Source organism: Streptopelia decaocto, assembly GCF_964273445.1.
Source record: "Streptopelia decaocto genome assembly, chromosome: 21".
NCBI classification, from domain to species: domain Eukaryota; kingdom Metazoa; phylum Chordata; class Aves; order Columbiformes; family Columbidae; genus Streptopelia; species Streptopelia decaocto.
In genome coordinates, this window is record NC_138676.1 from 257,143 (window position 1) to 279,139 (window position 21,997).

Consider the following 21,997-nt stretch of genomic DNA (forward strand, 5'->3'; position numbering starts at 1 on the left):
GATTCCGGAGGATCTTCCCTCCCCAGGTAACATACTGCCATCTGTTACTCTAGCAAACAATTGCTAAAAAGGAAATACAACTTTTATATATACAGCTACAGCAGCTACAGCTTACAGCTACAGAATGATCAGAAAGAGTTCTGGGGAAACAAAGGACAAGCACGCATGGAAACAAACCCTCAATGCATAAAACCTGCCGCTCATATCAAACCACGAAGGTCTGCTCTCGCAACCATTACCCAAACTACCCCTGAGTAGCAAAAGAAGTGTTTCCAGGTTTATTTTTCTAGCACAAGTGTGGACTCACTTCCTCCAAGCTCATTTCAAAGCCTCTGTGGATGAGCAGAAGCACCTGAGGTCTCTAATTCCACCCGAGCACCCTGGAGTCACCATCAGAAAAGTGTTCCTTGCTAAGGGAGCACAACCTTCACTGCTTGTTACATCCCAGAGAATAATGGAATCAGTAGCCATGCAGGTAACATTGTGCGAGGTCAAGGAAAACTCTCCTAAAGATTTGACTCTCGATTCCAGTAAATGTGGGTTTTTGGAGGTTTGAGTTGGTCTTTGGTTTTTAAATTCTCTTCAGACTTTGTCTCTAGGAGAGACGGAAACCTGGCCTCCACTGGAAAGCTTGTCCCCATGATGTTAAAGGCGCCCTGTTCACAGTAAGATGGGTCAATCCTATTTGTCTGCCACCAAAATTTGTGCCAATTTTTTGTTTTTATGCTGTTCCAGCTTTCCTAGTCCCATTCCACCTCAAGACTTTGCGTTCGGCAGTGTCGAGTCTCCCGTGAAAAGAGCAGCCCCGACAAAGCCCTCCCGCGGCAGCGCCACGGCACAGCCTGGGCTCTGGCACCGGCACGCTTCCCACCCAAACGCCACAGAAACCAAACTACCCTCAGAGGAGCAACGGGCAGACAGACTTATTTACAAGATTGAATAGGAGAGCACCTCTGCCCAGAGCAGCACATCACTTCAGTGTAATCTACAATAACACCTTATGCTAAAGCCAGTTCCCAGTGCTCGACTTACACATGGATGAAACACTCACCGCTGGCCAACGATTGCAAACCTCTCGTGACAAAGGAAGAGATGTGGCTACGAAATCAGCGCTTTCTGTATTTTTGACAATCGCCCTTCACAATCCACAACCAGAACCCGCATTACTTCTAAACCAAGTGCCATTACCCTGCTTTTCCAATGGGCTACATCACTTCTGTCTTTGGCCTGGTAGCCTGGGAATGATCATTTCTTCTCATTCCCTGGCATTCTGCACAATGATCACTCTGCCTTCGTTTACAAGTAGCATGACCAATACATCACTCACGTTTGTTCAGTGACACTCGTGAGCACGTCGGTGACCTCAGAACGGCTGCTGTCACTGTCTGAGAAGGCCACTGAACAGCAGTACGCACTGGCCAGGCTACCCCATCCCGTTGGCCACCATACGCCAAAACCAAGCGTGGCGGCAAATGAAGCTGAAACAGCCTCCCTCCAGTTTTTCAGAAGTGACTGTAAAGCACGACAGATGGAGAGTGATTAAAAACCATGACGGTTTGGAACATGACCTCATTTACCTGACGAGGAATAACGCAACGCAACAAAGGCCACTGGGGTTATGGCTGAAAGGCTGAGGGAAGGCTTGCCTGGTGCAAGACATGAAAATCCACCCCCAAATGAGAAACCATCCTGCAGGTCCTGCCTGATGCTCCGACCTGTCTGACGTATAACAGCGTAGCCCGTACCGCCACAGACCCGTGACGCTGCACGGGACGGCCACCAAAGCTGCCAGACGCACCACACCAGCCACGCAGCTGTTCCCATCAGCTCTTGACAAGGTTTATTTAGTTTTACAATGGAGTTATCTGAACAACGCTTCACTTCTCTTCCTGCTCACCATCTTGGGTTTGGCCCCAACTACACAGCACCTCATCTTCTTGGAAAGAGAGAAGCTATTTTTAGAAGCTCATTCAGAAGCCTGCTCAGTAACTATGGCACAATATCCACCAGAGTCCTCTCCCCCCAGCGGAGCAACCATCCTCAGAGGCTGGCAACAAATAACCCCCAGATGAGTGCCGGGTGCGCTCGTGTTGGGAGCGGAGCCACCGGGAGCTCAGGGAGCGGCTCCCAAGCCATTGCTTGCGATGCGACAACATGAATAAGGGGCAGAGCACCTGGGGTTACTGCTACGCACTGACCTGGATGAGGGTCTGATTTCAGAATGAAAAAGAGCAAGTTGCTCATTACAGGCACTACCGAGTGCACAGAGCAGTCTTGCCAGCAGGAAAATGAGAATATTCCATGTCAGGAGGCGAGAATCCAGCCAGGCTCTCGCTATCTGGCCAAACCATGAGCAGTGGAATGGATTAACTCACCGCAGCAGCCCACTAACAAACCACTACAGGTCCCTGCTTTCCACAGAGCCCCAGTCCCACCCTGGAGGAGAAATTCTGATGTACAAGTTCCCCTCTGAACAGAGAGGGACACCTTTTAGAGCACCTGCAGCAGTCTCGCTGCGGCTGCAGCAACATTTCAGCACCAGCTCCAAAGTCTAGGAGAAGTTGCTAGAGAAGGATCATGTTTGAGTAGCTTGCAAGAACCCACACTCTGCCAAGGTCACCCTCAGTGGCTGCCAGCGCTGGAGAGATGCAAGATACAGCATCCCATCATGACTCCCTTTGTGTGCCCTTTACCAACACTTTAACACGGAGCAGCCTGGGCTTGGGGAGACGCTGGAGGGGATGAGGGCACCTTCCAACAAGTGCCAAATACAGTTTCCTCACCCAGAAGAGGCTGAGAAGTGAACTTCTGACTCAGAGAGTTACCCAGTCTCTTCCCTCGCTTCCTCCAAACGCGGTACAGTAAGATCTGTAGTTCAGCATGTTGATGACAACACAGAAGGAGCAGCGAGACAGACGGCTGCAGGAGTCTGTCCCATAAGCTTTGCAGCTGAAGGAAGCAACACATTGAAGAACCCCTGGAGCGGTTGGGTCAGTGCGTGCTGCTGCTGCTTCTGAACCGCCTCAGCCGCCCACTGCCACCGGCACCGCCACCTCCCACCAAAAACTGCTTCTCGCGGGGAACCCCGAGCTCCTGTCTGCCAAAAATCTTCACCAAACAGCTCCTCCAAGGGTTCTGAGAGCTGCACAACGCTGACCGAATGGTGGCAACGGGAAACTCACCAGGTTGGCTAAAACATGCCCTTGTGTTTCCACGCTTCTGACAAAGGTTTGAGTCTTCAGAAAGGTGAAAAAGCCAGAGAAGGCCTCCATCACTTGGTCTGTACCATCTTCACTCCTGTTTTATACCAATACCTCGAGCAGAACCTCCCCGGGCACAGGCAGTGATCCCGTTACCAGTCACAGGACGGGCTCTCCACCTCTGCTTCCCCCAGTAACCGCCCGGGCAGTCCTACAGAGACCGCTCAACCTAGCGCCGGGAGAGGAACTTCTGAGACAGACAGAGCTGTAATGCCCGTAGAACAGAGAAACCACCTGTACTTCCAGCTCGGCGTGACGGCGGCGGCAGCAGGGAAGCTGCTCCTTCCTCGCAGCACGTGGATCTCCGACCATCTCAAAACAAACCGTGAGTGAATATCTGAGACTCTAACGTTCACCTCATAAAAAATCATGATCCATGTATAATTACCGTGGCGTTACTAGAGACGCCATCATCACCGCTACGTCCCATTTCAAACCTCAACTCTCTGCAACGTTCAAGCTGATGCAGATTTACAGAGTAAACTGTCAACGCGCATCCAACGCGCTCTCATGCCCCAAAGCTGCAGTTAAACTCCAGGGGTGGGGAGGGAGCTCCAAACCCACAGGCACAGCAGATATTTAACTACGTGCAAACTTCTTTTATACTAAATGTGGTTGTGTTCTCTCGATTTGTTACACCAAATTTCCCTTACTGCTGAAGCACCACTCACATCAAGCAGAAAGGATAACGCACAGTACAAATGCCACCGTTTTCAATCAGTTATAGCATTACTGTACAAAAAGTCCCCCCCCAGCTCTTGTGGTGCCAAAATCAAGTATCGTATTGTCGCTCCCTTAAAGCGAGCCGGTTTCAGGATAACTCAGTGAAACACCGAGCGGCAGCACAAGTCAAGGATTTGTAGAGTCACCAGAAACCTGAGGAGTACACAGGGACATCCCAGAATTCGGTACCTTTTAGACAACAAAACAGACCTGTTTGGTTCCACAAAATCGGCAAGATCGAGCCTAACACTTGCTCTGGACTTTCTTGTTACATCAAATTTTGATGGCAATGAGCGCTTTCAACAGGTACTTGCACAAGTGAACACCGGAATGCAGCATGCCACCAAGAGGTCAAAAAAATAAGCAAGCAAAGGAGGATTTGTACAGAAAAGGACAGGACAGCTTCTTCCCCTGAGCGCCATAGGCTCCCGAACTCAAAGCAACAACCCAAAGTGTATTCCCGATGCAGAACGCCAGCTTGGTGCAGGCTCGCACCCTTGGCCTTGCCGAAGGGAACGGGCATCGGGCGTTATCCAACGGACGGCTGAGCCCTAGAGCAGCCGCCGTCTTGAAGAACATCCCCACCCAAAGCCGGGTACCACACAAGCACCAGAGCTTCACCATTCTGCACCGGTTGCAAACTGAGAGTGAGGAAAAGCACCCTGGTTCTACCCCTGCCCTGCTCGCGAGCGGCTGGGTGAATCTCAGCCTACAGACACCGAGCCACAAAGAACTTTCATCATCACTTTCTGCTGTGTGTAATGTTACTAGACTGAAGGGTTTAGTAGTTGAATAGAGAAGTGATGCAAGAAGTAAAATTCTTAAGATCCACGAGAGCCTGTCTTCACCAGCTGCCAGCACCAAGAATGCAGAAAAAAAGAAAAGAAACAAAGCAAGTTGCCTCTCCCCCCATAAAAACCTGCCGAGTTGTGAACTCTGTGGTCAGGCTGGTTAGCCAGATTTCAGTCATTTCTGCCACCGAAGCAGCGCTCCGGAGATCCTCACTGCTTCCAAATCCACCTGGTAAATTCCACAGAGCCCGGTCTATTGCAAACAGAAAAATGGACAAGTAACCCAAGCAGGTGCCTTAGGGCAGGGGTATTAAACTAAACGGGACGCTGGCGGGCAGGCTGAGCAAAAACCCCAAGTGCTGCACTGGTAAGGTTAAAAGTGCTTCCAGGACCAGCTCTGTGCCTGCAAACACAGCCCTTTGCTCCCCGCACCCAGCCTGCTGCGGCTGGAACTCTGCAGCCCCAAAACTGCTCCGGCTCAGCCATGACTGACCAGCTCCACTTCACGGAACCCACCAGAAAACACCAAAACCAAGCTGGAAAGATGCAAGAAAACCGTATTTTTGTGCGTGTTTTAACAAACTTTGATATTACGGTGATGAAGAAGCAAAGGAAGTGATGATTCAAAGGCCAAAATATAGACAAGGATGTGCTCACCCAGTCCACAGCTGACAATGTGCCCACAGAAGAGACAGAACTGGCCTTTCACAAAAAAAATCAAGCACTCTGGCTACAAAGGGCCCGGGAAATTGTCCTGCTGGCGCAAGGACGCAGCTAACAAGTGCAGCAAAACAAGGATGGGGGAAAGCAAGGCTGCAGCCTGTAGTAACACACCCCCATCATGTCTTCCCTGCTCTGTCAATAGGTGGGTTGTTGTCAGACTCCTGCTCTGGCTGCCTTAGAAAGGCTCAAAAAAAAAAAAAAAAAAGAAGGCAGGAAGATGAGCAACTCAAAAAAAACCCAAAAAACAAAAAAAAAACCAAAAAGAGCAAAGGAGACACGCAGCGCTCGCCCCGGCCCGCTGCCCCGGGCGGGGACAGCGGCAGGAGGGGCCTCCGCCCCGGTCCCCGGTCCCCGATCCCCGCCCCCGGAGGACGCGTGACCCCGCCGAGCATCCTCCGCATCGCCGAGCAACGCGGGCCCGGCCCGCTCCCCCCGCGGGCCGAGGAACCGCCGCCCCCCGGCCGCCTCCTACCTCCCGGCGGCGGGCGGGAGCGCGCCCTCGGCGGGAGGAGAATGGAGGCGGCGGGGCCGGCGCGGCAGCTGCGCGCGCGGGGAGCGGGGCGGCCGGTGCCCGCCCGGTGCCCACCCGGTCCCCGCCCGCCGCGCCCCCGCCGCCCCGCGGGCAGACGGCGGCGGCCCCGGCGCGCCCTTTGTGCGGGGAGCGGCGGCGCGGGCCCCGCGGTAGGTGTGTCCGGAGGCGCGGGCAGGGGGTGTGCCGCCCGCCGGGGCGGAGCGGGGATGCTGCGGCCGGGACCCGCGGGCCGCGCCGCGCCCTCCCGCCCCGCCGCCGCTCCCCCCTCCCGCCGCCCCTCCTCACCTCTCCGCTGCCCGCCTCGGCGCCGCAGGCCGCGCGGAACCGCCGCAGGTTGATGCCGATGGCGGCCGAGACCTGGAGCGCCGCGTCGAAGCCGGGTCCCACCCCGGCCGCGGGGCCCCCGGAGCCGCCGGAGCCCGGCGCTGCCCCGCCTCCCCCGCTTCCCGCCGCCCCGCCGGAGCACGGGCCGCCGCGCTCCTCCTCGCCCGCCGCCGCCGGCGCCGCCGCCGCCTCGGCGGCCCGCAGGCTCCGCACGGCCGGCACCCGCAGCCGGGATCCCCCCGGCCCCCGGCGGCCCCAGCCGCCGCTGCCGGGCCGGGCGGGGAAGCGCCACCGACCGCTGTGCGCCATCTTTACTGTGAGGCGACGAGCCAGAGAGCGGGGCCGGGCCGCGCCCCGCGCCCTGGATATCACTTCGCCGGCCCGCAGAGGTCCTGCATAACAGGGAGCGCAATACAGATTGCGGGGCCCCGCCATCCCGCCGCCCGGGCACCTGAGTAAACCATGCGCGACGGGTGGTAGCCCGGCATAACGCTGGGTGATATGCAGCTTCCGGGGCCCGGGACCCAGCGCTGCCCCGCGCCCTGCATAGCGCAGCCTCCCGCCGTCGCCGCTGCTCATTGCTTGGAGAGTCATGCAGGCGCGGGGCACCTCGCGAGCGAGCCCCAGAACGTGGTTGACGCATAATCCGGCCGCCGGCAGCCCGCATAACCGCGAGAGCTATACCGAGCGGGAGCGGGAGCCGCCGGCGCCCGGGACCGCGCATACGGGCAGCGACCGCCCCGCCAACCGCCTCCACGGTGCGGGGCCGCGGCGAGGCGGCCGGGCCTCCCGGGGCCGCCTGACAGCCCCCTCCGGGATCCCCGGGCCCATGCGGAGCTTGGGGCCTGCCCGGGGAGCCGCTCTCGAGCAGGTGATGCCACCCAGGTATGCGCGAAGGGCAGCGGCGCTGAGGAGCCTGAGGCAGCTGACCGGGGTTCTCAGTCCCCGTCCCGCTCCCCGCTTGCCTGCGGCCCGGGCCGGGTGAGGATGCTCTGGCTTTGCAGAGGAAGGGCTGGGCTGGGTTTGCCCCTGCAGCTGCCGCGGACACCGTGCCCATCTACCCGTCACCAAACCTGTGCTGGCAATTCACCTGGTGCCGCTCGGCGCAGCGCTGGCACGTGGGGTGTGTCTGCTCCCACCTTCCCACCCCGTGCCCGCCGGCATCATTGCGGCAGGAGCCTCGCTGCTCCTGTGCTGCCAGCTCCGCCGCGCTGACCGCGGGAGCCGGGCGCGACGCCCGGCGAGAGGGAGAGCTGATGGGAAGGGAATCTGACCGGCCCAGACTCACAAACCGCTGAAGCTTTTGGCTGCGGTGCTGCGGAGCAGCACAATCGCTATTCACCACTTCTCAGGAAGCTTAAGCAAGGAAAAGTCACACTGACAGCGGTGGCTGCTTTGGCAGTCGGCTGTGCAGAGCCGGGATTACAAACCGTAGGCACAGCATCGCTTCCACGCACTGTCGTCCCGAAACCCAGCTCTGCATCATGAGGGGTGGAACAACATACTGGAGAAATCCCTCCGTGAGCGCAGGGCTCGGCCGCAGCTTCCAGGGGGGTGCAGGCGGGAGATATCGCCCTGTTTGCCTCTCTCCTCTCCCCAGGGCTCAGACCCTGCACATTTCCAGTGCACCCAAAGCCCCATAGTGATGAGGCCCCAGCCCCTTAGGGCTCCTGCAGAAGAGGTTTCCCACACCCCAAGGCTCACTATTTGGCAGCCCCATCGCCCCCCAAGGCTCACTATTTGGCAGCCCCATCGCCCCCCAAGGCTCACTATTTGGCAGCCCCATAGCCACCCCCAAGGCTCACTATTTGGCAGCCCCGTAGCCCCCCAAGGCTCACTATTTGGCAGCCCCGTAGCCCCCCAAGGCTCACTATTTGGCAGCCCCGTAGCCCCCCAAGGCTCACTATTTGGCAGCCCCCTCGCCCCCCAAGGCTCACTATTTGGCAGCCCCCTCGCCCCCCAAGGCTCACTATCTGGCAGCCCCCTCGCCCCCCAAGGCTCACTATCTGGCAGCCCCATAGCCCCCCAAGGCTCACTATCTGGCAGCCCCATAGCCCCCCAAGGCTCACTATTTGGCAGCCCCCTCGCCCCCCAAGGCTCACTATTTGGCAGCCCCATCGCCCCCCAAGGCTCACTATTTGGCAGCCCCCTCGCCCCCCAAGGCTCACTATTTGGCAGCCCCATCGCCCCCCAAGGCTCACTATTTGGCAGCCCCATCGCCCCCCAAGGCTCACTATTTGGCAGCCCCATCGCCCCCCAAGGCTCACTATTTGGCAGCCCCATCGCCCCTCAAGGCTCACTATTTGGCAGCCCCATCGCCCCTCAAGGCTCACTATTTGGCAGCCCCATCGCCCCCCAAGGCTCACTATTTGGCAGCCCCATCGCCCCCCAAGGCTCACTATTTGGCAGCCCCATCGCCCCCCAAGGCTCACTATTTGGCAGCCCCATCGCCCCTCAAGGCTCACTATTTGGCAGCCCCATCGCCCCCCAAGGCTCACTATTTGGCAGGCCCATCGCCCCCCCAAGGCTCACTATTTGGCAGCCCCATTGCCGCCCAAGGCTCACTATTTGGCAGCCCCATAGCCCCCCAAGGCTCACTATTTGGCAGCCCCGTTGCCCCCCAAGGCTCACTATTTGGCAGCCCCATAGGGCAGGGACGGCAATGGCACCGGCTCCGCTGCTCCCCGGCGGCACAGGCTCGTCTCCGTCACGTACGGCAGCGCAAGGAGGGGATCACAGCCAGCAAGTGCGTCCCTGAGGAAAAACAGCACTGCAAACACACGAGCGTTGGTTACAAACCCCAGTCTGGGAGACATAAAATACCCGTTTCCTATAAAGCTCACTAACTGAATGGGGAGAGCGAAGAGGAAAGGCTGTTTGCTCCCTACGGAAGAACCAAACCGTATCTGTGACGTTACAGGGGGCAGAAAAGCTCCTGAAACCCACTGGGTTCACAGATCTGCGGGTTTATACACTATGCGCTGCAGGTGTTCTGCTCTGGAAGCAGCGCTCAGGCACCTTCGTAGGGGAAAGCATTAAAATGAGGCGGTTTCTGTCTCTCTAGGGAGCGTGGAAGAGCATTTCCGAGCTTGCTAGTCCAGTTTAGCCCTCCAGCCGCACGGAGCAGGACAGCGCGGGGCCTGCCGCACCGCGCCAGAGAGCAGCGGTGCAGGGGGAACGGGGCACCGGGGCGCACAAACCTGCAAATCAAACCCACGCTGTAAATCCCACGCGTGAGCTCTCTATCTGTCCCTCATCAAGGAAGATGTGCTGCACACCCCCACCCGGGGGCCCGGCCCGTTCCCCTCAGAGGTATTTATCTGCTGGGCGATGGGTTGGTGAGCAGGAGCAAAGAGCTCCCGGGGAGGGGCAGCTTTTGGGGCTGTTGCTCACCCTTGCCGGCACACATACCTGCTGCTTCGCTGGGGCATCAGGCTTTGGTGCTGGATAGATTTACCTGTGCCCTTGGTGAGAAAGCGTCACCTCCTCAGAGGTCAAAAAGAGGGAACACTGACCAGGAACCATCCTCTAAGGCAATAAAAAGAGTTAAGTCCTACCCCAACAAAGCTGCTGGCTTCAGAGAACTCCTACAGACTGTTTCCTGAGAACCTGCTGAGGGGAGGCAGCTCACCAGGTTTTTGTACGCATCTCCACAAAAGCTGGTTGGTAATGAGCAAGCCTGTGGATTTCGGGACCGCTGACACCCGCAGCCAGCAGCGAGCTGCGGTGACACGAACAGCAAAGCTCTGCTCATCCTCTCAGCCGAGTCGCACCCCAAACCAGCAGCACACGTGGAATATACACCCCACAATATACACCACGGCACGTGTCTTTGCATACTTTAAATAAAGCACTGGCCTTTCCTTCTGGATCCTGCTAGCTGATGTGAAATACATTCAGAAACAAGGAATACTTGCACACTGGGGCTGGAGCTGGGGCTGTCACGCCTTCCCCAGCGCTGCGGCTGAGGCACCACAGCTGCCCCAGAGCGCAGGTGCGCTAACGAGCAGTGGTGGTAATGAGCCGCGGCATCACCGAGCTGTGGGGCTGCCCAGGGGACCTCCAGCAGCCGTCCCCACTCCGAGGACGGGCCAATCGCCACCGCCAGCTGCGCGGCCGGGGACAAACAACCACGACAGGTTGACATGGGTTCCCGTCTTTATTGTCACAGACCCTGCTACAGACGTGGGACTGCAGCACCGCAGATGGTGCCACCAAGGACGCGTCTTCAGACATTGTAGCCGATCAGGCCGCGCTTGCCGATGATCTCCCCGATGTAAAACCACATCAGCACCTCTGTGGCCACCAGACCGTTCTGCAGCGCTTCCTGGAAGGGAGAAAGGCACCCGTGAGCCCGCTGGCCCTGAGCGGCTTCCGCAGCCCAGCCCCATGCGTGAGCAGCCACGCGCTCAACCCGTTCACGTGGCAACAGCTTCAGCAAAACAGCCAACGCACTCGGGAGTGTTTATCACGTCTGGCAGAGCACATCACTGCGGCGGCTCTGAAACGCTCAGTACAGCATCACTCGTCATTCCTGCTCTTTTACTGCCCTTTCAGAAGATCGTTTCTCCCCGCAGATGTGGGGAGCGCTGGACCCGCGAGGCTGCGGCAGCGGCGGGGCTGGATCTGCACCGCTGGTCCCTCCTCCCGGGGACACGGGCGCAGCCCGGCCAGGGCAGGAGGAGCAGCACCGCACCGCAGCTCCCGGCCGCCGGGCTCCCCCGGGTCCCCGAGCGCTGCCGCTCCGCTGCCTTCCGCGGCAGCGCGAACCATCCCCAGGGCGGCTCTCCCGCCCCCGGCAGCGCCGCCCCCGCCGTTACCTTGACCGTGAGCTGCCGCAGGCGGCCGCTCTGGAAGGCGCGCACCAGGCCCTTCATGCTGTCGATGGCCCGCGGGATCTCTGCGGGGGTCGGCGGGGCCAGCTCCACCTTGGCGTAGAACCAGAACGTGGCCAGGCGCGGCCTGGAGTACGCGACGGCGGCTGCGGGCGGCACCGGGGCAACGCGCGTGAGCACCGGCGGGGCCTCGGCGAGCCCGGCCCTCAGCCCCGCGCCCCCGCTCCCGCCCGGCACAGCCCCGCTCCCCGGGGCCCCCGGCTCCCCGGCGCTCACCGCTGAGGAGCTGCGGCCCGCGGGCCGCGATCCGCTGCACCAGCTTCTGCGCCGCCTGCGCCATGCCGGCCTGAATGTCACCCCGCCAACGAGGACCCCGCCGCCGCGCCTGCCCGCGCAGCGCCTGCCGCCCGCTCGCCCGGCAGGCGTCCGCCGCGGGCAGCCCGTGGCGAGGACCCCGCGGGGCGGGACGCGCCGCGCCGCCCGCGAATCCCGGGTTCGAGCCCCGGGCGGTGCCGTTCCCACCCGCGGTCCCAGCTCCCGACAGCTGCCAGGCTTCCACCACCGGCTCTAAGATCAGATCTAGATTTAATTCCAACGCCCCTCCGTTCCCAGCGCCAAGTACAAGTTGGCAGAACTGTCCCCCTCCAGCCTGCCCTGGCATCCAGCCCTCAGAGCTGCTGTGGCCGCGGAGGCATCGCGTTCACATTGAACTGTTACAGAGTTTAAACGGAACAGAACAGAGGGAAGGAACATGGCCCACACAAAGAACAAGTGACAGGGTGGGGGTGCCAGGCCACCGAAGGGACCGTGGTCTTCCCCTGAGGCAGAGGCTCAAAGCTGTAGTGCAGCAGAAAGTCTCAACGTTAAAGAGAAAGTCTTGAAAGGAAAAGACAGAACGAGGGGTGGGAGGAAGGTCCCAGGAGAGACTCCGGAGCTCCAGCCGCTACCCCTGCAAAGTTTATCTGGCCCGTGATTGTAGGTCTGGGGACGAGATCCTGGTTCTCAGTTCAGCGACTCCTCCAGCTCCTCCTTCTGCTTCTTCCTCTCCGCCAGCCACCGCTGGATCTTCTCCTTGAGCTCTGTGTTGGGTCTGATCTGATCCATGGTGAGGGGGCTCCGGTTGAAAGGATCCGTCTGGTCACTGAAAGACAAAGTGTTGAGATTATTCAGACAATTCCAGCCCTATGAGAGGAAAAAAAAAGGAGGAGGACAGGCCAGGAAAAGTAGCACGATCTCTCTGACACAGCGAGAGCGGGTGTCACTGGATATGTGAAACAGGTCCCCAGGAAGCAGCAAAGTGTGAGGCTGGCACTGTGTACCTGAGGAGGTGCCGGGCTATCGTGGAGCGGTCCACGGTGACGCGGGAGGAGGGCAGGATCACCGGGTCCGACATCAGCGTGCTCATGATGGGATCCAGGAACTCGTCACAAGCATCCGCGTACGTCTCCTCCTCCTGCTGCTGCCGGTCTGCAAGAGACTGGGGGGCACACACGGCGTTTAGACTCAGGCTCATTCTTCCAAAGCCACACTTGCTCCTAAATCACACCTAAGGCATATACAGTCCTCTCCGCTGCTCCCCAGAGCCCCACAGGGAGCCCCGCTCCCCGAAATCCCGCTCCGCAGCACAGACGCAGTGACACGCGGGTGGCAGACAACGCCAGGAACCAGTTGCCCCTTCTTTCGTGAGCTTAAATTTGCTCTGGTTCTCACCTTGATCCTCTCAGCCAGGTTACTGAAAGACACGATCATGTTGCCAGGCTTGTTGATTTTCTTCAGAACCCGAACAGTTTGGGCAAAGAGAGTCGGTGAGTAGGAGCGGCCGTCCTTGGGCACCGTGGCACAGAAGTTTTCTTCATCCCTGGACCATGGGTTAAAAGAGAGCAACGGTTTAAAAATCCACATTTATCCGCCTGTGAAACAGTCCCCACAGCAGCTGCATTTTCACAGCGCAGAGCTCAGAGAGAGGGAAAAAGCAGGATTGTAATTAAGCTTTTCTCTCAGGTCCTCTCCAGCATGAACCTAACCGTCACCGTGTATAACTTCCACCCGTGCTAGCTGGGTTGCTGCTGCCTTCCCTGGGTAATTTAAATTAAAATCATGACAAAAGAGCACAGCACGCTCCCGAAAGGCCCGTCCTGGCCTGCAGAGCAGCTCTGTCAGGGCCGTGCCCAGAGGGGACACCACCCAGGACATCCCCGCAATGGCTCCGGGGTGGCTCCTGCCACCCCAGCACCAGCTGTCCCTTGTCACCTACCCCAGGTTTAGGTAGATGGTGCAGATGTCCGACACAAGCTGCTGCGGCTTGAAGTCAAACTCGCTGAAGTCCTTGACCTTCAACGCTCCCATTTTGGGGCCGACCAGGTGCTGCAGGAAGTAGTTGAGCATGGAGATGATGCGCTCGGCCAGGAAAGGGTGCACGAACAGCGACTTGATTTCTGGAACAGAGACCGACAGCTCCCTGAGCTCCGCGCGGCCCCTCCCACTCCTTGGGGTCCCGGCCGCCGTCCCCACCTGAGGTCAGGAAGGCCAGCGTGCCGATGGTCTCGTTGGACATGATGTTGTGGAAGCGCGCCAGCTGCCCGAACATCTGCAGGCTGGCCTCCTTCTCGCGGCGAGCGTCTGGTGACAGGCCGTCCCAGTCCCCGCGGTCCTTCTCGATCTGCTGGACCTTGATCTTGCTGAGGTACTGCAAAGAGACGGTGGGACGCGTGTGGGAGCGCGGGCAGTGCCGGCTGAGGGCCCGAAAAGGCCACCAACAACCACAACAGTCTCACAAAACACAGAATGTTTGTTTAGACAAACTGTAGAAAGTCCATAAACGTTCAGACCTGGATGGGCAACATCCACATCACCTGCCTTTACGACAGGTAAAAGCTCCCCATAAAAGCCCCTTCTATCAGCCACAGGTTGTGGCGAGACAGCCGTAATGCACCAGGGACAGGAGCTGCCCTGGCACTGGCCTTGCAGACCCCAGGGAGAACTGCCTGGAGACAAAACCTTGTGAGGACAAAATGCCTGCCAAAAGGCCAAGGGATTTGATAATCACAAACCACAGAGGGCGTTTCGAGCCTGGCTGAGTCCCTCTCAGCAATGCTGCAGGCGTCTTCAGGCAGTCAGAATGGTTCCTGACGTGACACCGACAGCTCAGCCCTACCTGTATGGCTTCATCCAGCAGGAAAATGGCATCGTTCATCAGCAAGTTCAGGAAGCGCAGGAAGAGAGGGGGGTTCATTGCCTCCAGGTTCTCCGAGGCGTAATCAGCCAGCGCCTGCGAGGAGCGGGAGAACGGCTGCAGCTCCAGCGCCGTCCCCGCGGCACACATGGAGCTGCACACACACATACACATTTCTGGGCTCACCTTGATGCTCTGCCGGTACGAGTCGGTGCCCCACATGTACCGCAGGATGGGGTACATGGGGCGGCGGTAGTTAAACTTCTGCTCAAACTGGTGTGGGTCACCTAGACAGAAGCAAAAGCGAGAGTGTTTCAGGTGGGCAGCACGCAGGGCTTGTCAAGTCCTCCTCACAGTCTGTTTGGAACAAAGCTCCTGTGCAGAAACGTTGTCGCCCATCTGAAAGCAGCACAGCCGCTCCCGCAGCAGAGAGGACGGGTGAGGACTGAGCTGCAAAGCTTCAGCTCTGGAAATCCCTTCTAGATCCGCAGCTCTGCATGAGGTACAAGTTTGGGAAGACGCTTTGCTGGAATGCTGCCTGCCTAACAGTGCCGAGCAGCTTAACAAAGCGCAGAAGGACTGGCTTGTTTTCAGCTGCGTGCTTCAAACCCTGCAGACGTTACAGACACACAACAATTGTTCCCCTTCCGCACCTACCAGTAAACTCGATATCCACAAAGACTTTGATAAGCGCCTCGGCAAGGTGGGCAGCGTTCGGGTAAGAGCAGAACACTCGCTTGCGGTGGAACACGCTCGACACCAGCGGGTTCTGGGCCTGATCTAAGTGAGGCATCACGGCTTCCAGCACTTCAGCCAGCTTGGCTCGCAGGTGAGGGTTTTTCATCCTGCGAGAGGAAAAAGCAAATCCAGGATGGTGCTAAGGGCTAGGAGCAGGGCCCAGGCTGCTTGGGAGACTCCAGGCGCTGCGCCCGTCCATACAGGAGCACCCGGTGTTTACACGTGCAAACAAACGAACAGCAGAAATGCGGAGTGTGCAGCAAAGGCTTATCAGGAAGATCAATAAAGCTCAATTTCGTTCAGCGCTCGGTTACCGAGCAGAATTCATAGAGCTACTCCAAACAGATCAATTGCAGATGCCTTGTTTAATGAGCACCGGAGCGGCTCGAGCTGATGAGCATCGTGCAACTGAACAAGTATTGAGACACCAAATCCCAATTGTGCCTTGTGCGCAGCCCATGTCCTCCAGGCAGGGCCTGTTTGCTGCGCCACCGCGGCAGAACTCGGCTCTTCCCACGAGATCAACCTGCGGCTGTACGAACCTCAGGCACCGCAGACGCTGCAGAGCAGCACACGGGGCTCAGTGCCGGGGCTGTACGCACCTCTCCACGTCACCCATGAAGACAGTCACAAAGTGAAGGACGTGCTCCAGAGAATCGGCACAAGTCTCCAAGATGTCGTCAGCGAAACGCCGCAGGAAAATGAAGAAGTCGCCCAGGTTATCAGCAAAGAATTCTGTGAACAGAGACTGGATGTGAGATCCCCCTGGGGCGGCTCATTCTGCCCTTTTCTGGCCTCAGTGACAAGGAAACCCGGGTGCTACAAACACCTGAAGGAACGAGGCCGCGTATGCGCAACAGCTCTAAACGCAGCGCTACGTGAGCAGCCCGCGCTGGGACGGGACCGAGACCGAGCGCCGGCAGCACACGCGGCTCACCTGGCACGTAGGCCAAGGCGCTGTTCTCCACCGCCGGCAGCGGGAAGCTGAGCTCCAGCGGCTCCGTCCCACGGTTCCCCAGCGCCAGCTGCACCAGCAGCACCGCCATGGACACCTGCAGGTTCAGGCAGTTCTGCAGCAGCTGCGGCTCTGTCATTGCTGCCTTGGTGGAGAGGTAGATGGTCATGAGGCGCTCGAACTGCTCACGGAGGCCGTCAGCCGCGGGGCTGGAGCTCTGCTGCGCCTCTCGCCACGCCACTTGCAGGCGGTGGAGGCTTTGGTTGATCTTTACCATCTGGTCGTGCAGCCTGCCCGCAGAACAAGGCAAGGAGATGAGAGCTACGTACGTTCAGCGCAGAGCGCGTAAGCGATACAGAAGCTGGGAGATGCCAGAGCGGCCTGGGGGAAACCGACAGCACCCGCAAAACCCTCCGCAGAGGCGCAGACAAGGAGCCGGCGCAGCGGCAAACCCCCTCAGGTTAGCGAGGTCATGGACCCGGTGAGCCCGAGAGACGCCTGTGAGGTGACATTCTTCCCCAGCAACAAGCACTTGCATCCGTTTTTCATCTATTTCTATATTTAGAGAATAAAGCAGAAGGGGACAGCACTTGGGTCAGCAGTGACCTGGCAGTATCCAGGCAACGACTGCAAAGGGAAGCTGAGAAAAATAACACGTCCTTTCCTGGGAACGGGCGGCTGCCTCACGTTAAATCCCTTCGCTGGGGCGGTTCGGAGAGCTCACAGCTGCTCTGCCACGGAGATGCTTTGTATTAGAGAAGTGAGATCCCAGCAGTCCCTTCCCCAAGGAAAGGGGACACTGAGCGACCCACAGACACCCAGCGCTTGGTATTTATTCTATAAATCACATGGAGCCCCTGACACCGTTGACATTGACTGTGAGCACCAGAGAACAGTTTGTCTCCAGAATCACTCAGCTTGAGGCTCAAACCTCAGTCAGAACACACAGAGAAAGGTACTCGGCAGCGCAGCTCTGTATTTACTACAGATTTACGTGTCTGTGCAGAGGTTGAAACCAGCCCAGGGGCAATGTGGTGCCTACAGCTTGAGCATACATGTTACTTACACACATCAGACACGACTTAACGCTTCGGCAGCCCCGAAACGTGCAGAGCAGCAGCACGGTTACCTGTGGAAGCCCAGGTGCAGGGTGTACTGCGTGAGCACCAGGTTCTCCGTCACCAGGTTGTAGCTACTGGCGAACTCTGGCTCCTGCTCGCTCAGCGCGGGTATCAGGCACGTTTCCTTTTCCAAACCTGGAATGAGAAGCGACTCTGTGTCAGGCTGGTGAGGAGGGGGTGCAGAAGGCCCAGCAGAAGGCACAAAGCCACTGCTGGGGGTGCTGGGCAGCACTTCATTTCAGTTTATTTGTGTTCAGCTCTTCCCTCGCCAGCCCTTCCCGTGACTCTCCCTCACTGCACGCACAGCAGGAGCGGTCAGGAGGCCCCTCGCTCGCTGTCCTGCTCCCCGAGCTCTGGGCGCACCTCTCATGTGCACATTCTTGCTCCTCCTCTCCTCCTCGTTCAGCTCCTTCAGGGCGCAGTAGGTGGGGTTGAAGCTCAGCAGCTTCGGGGATTTGGGTTTGCAGAAGGGCTGGCACAGCCGCAGCAGCGCCGCGCCCAGGTTGAGGAAGAAGGCGTCGGACGCGTACATCTGGAAGAAGATCTCTGGCATCTGGTTGGCCCAGATCTTGGTGCGGCCTGCGTTGGCGTGGAGGCAGTTTCCCAGCCAGGACAGAATCCGGTGCTTCGTCTCCGGAGACAACTGCAGCAAGTTCTTCAGCAGCTGGTAGATCTTCTCGTGGAACTGGGCCATGAACTGCGACAGGGACAGAGCGCGGTTGGGGGACTCATTCTCACCCCTTTGCCTCTCCCGCTCCTCGAGGGCTTTCCGAGTCAGTCACAGCCAGAACACTTCTAATTAATCACCCTTCAGATGAGCAGCTCAAATCCTGGGGCTGGCACCACAGAATTTGAGGGGCAGCCTCAAAAGCAAGGTTGAGAGTAAGCTGATTCCACAGGGACCAAAACCAACATTATCTATGTGTTTTTAGCAGCAACCATGACCCTGAAGGAACGTGTGAGCGGGGAAGCCCAACCCGTGAGCACTTCTTGTGCCCCAACTCACTCCTGTGTTTATATCCTGCGTGCGGCTGTTACACCTGGAGAACCCACAGTGCTTCTGAGACTCACTTTGTCACAGCCCAGACTCTTAAATCTGGTGGGACTCAAGCCCTGACATGGCACCTGGAGCCCTCGGGCACCGAGACGCCGTGGAAACGCACGGGGAAGCGGCACAGTCGCACTTCAGCCCACCTGATGGATGTTGGACTCCTGCACCTTGATCTCCTGCGGGCTGGAGCGGGAGGGATTCAGGAAGTAGCCGTGGTTCTCCACCACGCCGGGGGTCTTCAGCAGGCAGGAGATGTTTAAAACGGCGCCGAGCAAAGTCTTCTGGTACATCTGCCCATTGCTGGGGTCCTTGGGCTGGATGTAGCCTGCAAAAACCTACAGAACACAGAGGGACACACTGACAGGTGTGTAAAACCCCAGTAAAAGACCCCACAAACTGTTGGGTTCAGGACAGGCTTTCGGAGAGGAGAAGAGGAGCAAGAGCACACACACGAGGGGGTTGTTACACTGTGCTGTGGGTGTGACCTCAACAGATCAGGTCCTAGAAACATGCCCCTGCAGCAGAACCCGCGAGGAGCTTGCTGTGAGGGCACAGCACCCACCTTCGCGATGTCCTTCTGTCTCGTGAAGTAGAGGAGCATGTCGAGGTAGGTGTACAGCAGGATCTGGCAGAGCTCCAGGTCCTTGATCCTGCCCAAGACAATGTCGAACACCGGGATCATCACCTCCCCGAACGTCCGCACCTCCTCGTCCATCGTCAAGGCTTCTATGACCTCCTCGAGAAACTCGGTCACATCTTCAAAGTCTGGCAGGGGAGTAAAGCCCATTACTTGCGATACTTCAAGAGGCCGAGCCCTGGCGTGTGTACGCATGACCTTTCTAACCACCCCAGTGGGACTTACGCGCCCCTCTCAGCGCCTCCAGCATAAGGTCCAGCAGCTGCTCGTACACGTTCTGGTTGACGTAAATCTCCGGTGTGAGGAGGATGGTGCGGGTGTTGGACACCGTCAGGTTCCGGCAGCGCACGGCGAAGGGCAGCAGGTTCTCCGGGACCTTGGTTATCTGCATGGAAGAACGGGACAGCGTTGGGGCATCTGCTTCTGGCCGCTAAAACCTCAGCGTGGCCACCTGGGACCGTGCAGCTGGGTGACACCGCCGCCCCTGCCCACCTCTTCTCGCGCCCTCTGGAAACAGGCGTAGAGGTAGCGCAGGATCTGCCTCTCCCCCGCGTCCCGCTCGGCCGAGAGGTTCTGCGTGCAGGCGGACGTCATGTGGATCAGGTGGTTTCCCGGCTCCGGCAGCAGCAGGCGGGTGAACAGGGCCTGGGCAGCGGTGCGGACAGACAGACAGACAGTGAAACACCCCGGCCGGGAGGCGTTCCCTCCAGAAAAAGAAGCCCCAGGTCACTAACAGGCTAAACTAATTCTGCTGGGAAGAGCGTTCACCATCCACCCCTCGTTAAGTGACAGTGTGACCCTGCAAGCCCTCAGGGTAAGCAAGTTCGCTTTCAGAGCAGCAGCAACCCTGACAAATGTTATTTTCACTGAAAAACACTGGAGTGGCCGACACCTCTGCGAGCGCCAGCAAATGCTGCGGCCTCCAGCAGGAGGAACAGAAGCAGCAAAACCTCAACCTTTCCCAGCCTCGCTCCCCAAAAACCCCGTGGCTGCTTCCAGCAAGGCCAGAACGGCAGCTCCACGCTGCACTTCGGCAAACAGGCTGCGGTCAGGACGCAGCTCAGGGAGATAGGTGGATGCCTGTGAGCGGGGAGAGCAGAGCGCCCGCTGCCCACCCACCTGCTCCACGTTGTTCATGTCCAGCCAGTCCTGCTCGTCCAGCTCCGCCGCCATCTCCTCCAGGTAGACGCAGCGCGCCGGGATCCCGTTGCCGCTCTTCATGCTGGGGTCGCCTGCGGAGACACGGAGCGGCCGCTCGCCCAGCCCGGCGGAGCCCGCCCGCCCCCCCGCGGCCCCGCACTCACTGTTGTCCAGCGTGATGAGGAAGATCCGCTGGATCATGTGGTTGGTGTTGAGCTGCTCGCACAGCTCCCGCTGCGAGCGGAACGAGCGGCTGATCTCGGCCACCGAGCAGTCGCCGTCGTCCAGGCTCTCGGAGACGCTGTTGTCCGAGTCATCCTGGCTGCCCGCGGGCTCCTCGGGCCCGCCCGCCCGCTGCCGGTGCCGCTGCGCGGCGGCGAAGTGCTTGGCGTCGGCGAGGGAGCCGAACAGCGCGGCGAAGGGGTTGCCGGAGATGCTGTTGTTGTTCTCCTGGTCGGTCATGGCCCTCAGGGCCGCGCCATGCGGGGCAGCCGCCGCTCGCCGTGGGTCCCCGCGGCCCCTCGGGCGGGCGATCGGCGGCTCCGGTACCGGCCGCGCCGCCTGACAGCGCTGCGCGTCACCTCGGCGCGCGGGAATAGACGTCACGCCGCGCGCCGGAAGCGGGGCAGCGAGGAGGCGGCGCTTTTGAGGAACGGCCCCCGGCTGGGGCGGAGAGGGCGCGGGGGGAGCAGCGCCCCCTGGCGGCGCGGAGGAGACACTGCGGCGGCGCGGGACAGGGACACACGGGCAGCAGAGTCCTGCGCGGCTCCACGCGGAACCAGCGTGTTCGTGTGCCGCACCGCACAAACCTCTGTCTCGCAGCCGAGTTTGCGCTGGTTTTACTCGGTCGGCGACCTCATTTGAATATTAACGATATGTAAATCACCCAATTAACACGGAAATTAAAAGCAGGTGGGTAATAAAACTCATTTGGATATCGAAACACCTGTTTGCAGTTGCACAAAGATGGTAAAAAAAAAAAAAACAAAACACGCACAACTTTTTTTGGGGGGGCTGTTTTTTTGTTTTGTTTTGTTTTGTTTCTGTCAGGGTGTTCTCAGTGTCTGTCAGGGTGTTTCCAATGTCTGTCTGTCAGGGTGTTTCCAGTGTCTGTCAGGGTGTTCTCAGCGTTTTCAGGACGGGTTTTCTGCAGTTTTATCAGTTTTTATGCATTTATACAAATGTGTGAAAGCAGAAAAGCCCAGTCCCAGCCCACCAGGATGGGGCCCCCAGCACTCCCCTGCCCCGGGGCACAAAAGTCACACACATACACACAAGTATAAAGATCATAAATCACACCCCCTCCCCACACCCCGGCCGGACTCTGCTCCCCAGGAACCAGCGCCGGGACCAGAGGAAGTGGCCTCAAGTTGAGGTCGGATCTGGGAACAAGTTCTCCCCCAAAGGGCTGTGGGCATTGAACAGGCTGCCCAGGGCAGTGCTGGAGTCACCAGCCCTGGAGGGCTGGACAGACGGACACGAGGTTCTCAGGACAGGGGGTAGGGACGGGGGGGGGTGTGGTTGGACTCGATGATTTTGGGAAGGGGGTTTGCAGCTCTTCCAACCCAAATGATTCTGTGATTCCAGGTGTAGATCTGGTCTCTGTTAAACGAGTTCTACAGCAGGTCAGAGCACATTAACCACAACCAAAGAGCCTGGGCCAACCAGAGCAGGAATCGGGGACTTAACGGGGAACCTGGAGGACAAACCCTGCGCTAAAGCTTGAAGAATTTGCACATGGCAGCAAACCGTGACGTTGGCACGGGCTGGCGGTGCTGTGCACCGGGCCCGTTGCAGCACCCCCCCGGGGCCCGGGCACCGTGCCCGGGACAGCCCGTGCGGCTGCGCGGCGGGGACTCGGTGTCCCCGGACCCTCCGCGCCGCGGGCGGACCCGCTCGGGCCGCCGGCTGCGGGGCCGCGAGCAGGCGCAGCCGCGGGCAGGCTCGCCAACTTAAGGTGCATAATTGTGTTATGCGATGGTTTCCAGCTCGGAG

At 59.0% G+C, this 21,997-nt stretch overlaps 3 protein-coding genes across 6 annotated transcripts in view; all 3 read right to left on the reverse strand.

Annotated features, from left to right (window-relative positions):
• Positions 1 to 6,788, reverse strand: part of KMT2A (lysine methyltransferase 2A) — a gene marked incomplete at its 5' end in the record, with an annotated part of 36,788 nt that extends 30,000 nt beyond the window's left edge. For 3 of the 4 annotated variants that reach the window (XR_014185845.1, XM_082070486.1, XM_082070487.1), the window contains one exon: positions 6,315 to 6,662. Coding sequence is in view for 3 of the 4 variants with exons in the window: in XM_082070486.1 (XP_081926612.1) it covers positions 6,315 to 6,662 (348 nt within the window). Of the gene's footprint in view, positions 1 to 6,314 lie in introns of all 4 variants that reach the window. The other variant, XM_082070485.1, reaches the window with a different exon arrangement.
• A 3,705-nt stretch (positions 6,789 to 10,493) lies between these two features.
• Positions 10,494 to 11,852, reverse strand: ATP5MG (ATP synthase membrane subunit g). The gene is made up of 3 exons (XM_082070572.1): positions 11,465 to 11,852; positions 11,174 to 11,334; positions 10,494 to 10,680 (listed from the first exon to the last, which is right to left on the reverse strand). Exons 1-3 carry the CDS (start codon positions 11,847 to 11,849, stop codon positions 10,582 to 10,584), a joined length of 645 nt encoding a protein of 214 aa, XP_081926698.1. The 5' UTR covers positions 11,850 to 11,852; the 3' UTR covers positions 10,494 to 10,581.
• UBE4A (ubiquitination factor E4A) lies at positions 11,755 to 20,621 on the reverse strand. Its single transcript, XM_082070570.1, has 18 exons — positions 20,167 to 20,621; positions 19,982 to 20,094; positions 19,355 to 19,507; positions 19,088 to 19,247; positions 18,788 to 18,990; positions 18,369 to 18,560; positions 17,538 to 17,871; positions 17,183 to 17,309; positions 16,036 to 16,343; positions 15,701 to 15,833; positions 15,018 to 15,205; positions 14,547 to 14,647; positions 14,343 to 14,456; positions 13,700 to 13,874; positions 13,443 to 13,623; positions 12,899 to 13,046; positions 12,508 to 12,665; positions 11,755 to 12,329 (listed from the first exon to the last, which is right to left on the reverse strand). The coding sequence occupies exons 1-18, from the start codon at positions 20,462 to 20,464 to the stop codon at positions 12,191 to 12,193; spliced, it is 3,225 nt and encodes a 1,074-aa protein (XP_081926696.1). The 5' UTR covers positions 20,465 to 20,621; the 3' UTR covers positions 11,755 to 12,190.
• Positions 20,622 to 21,997: the final 1,376 nt, after the last annotated feature.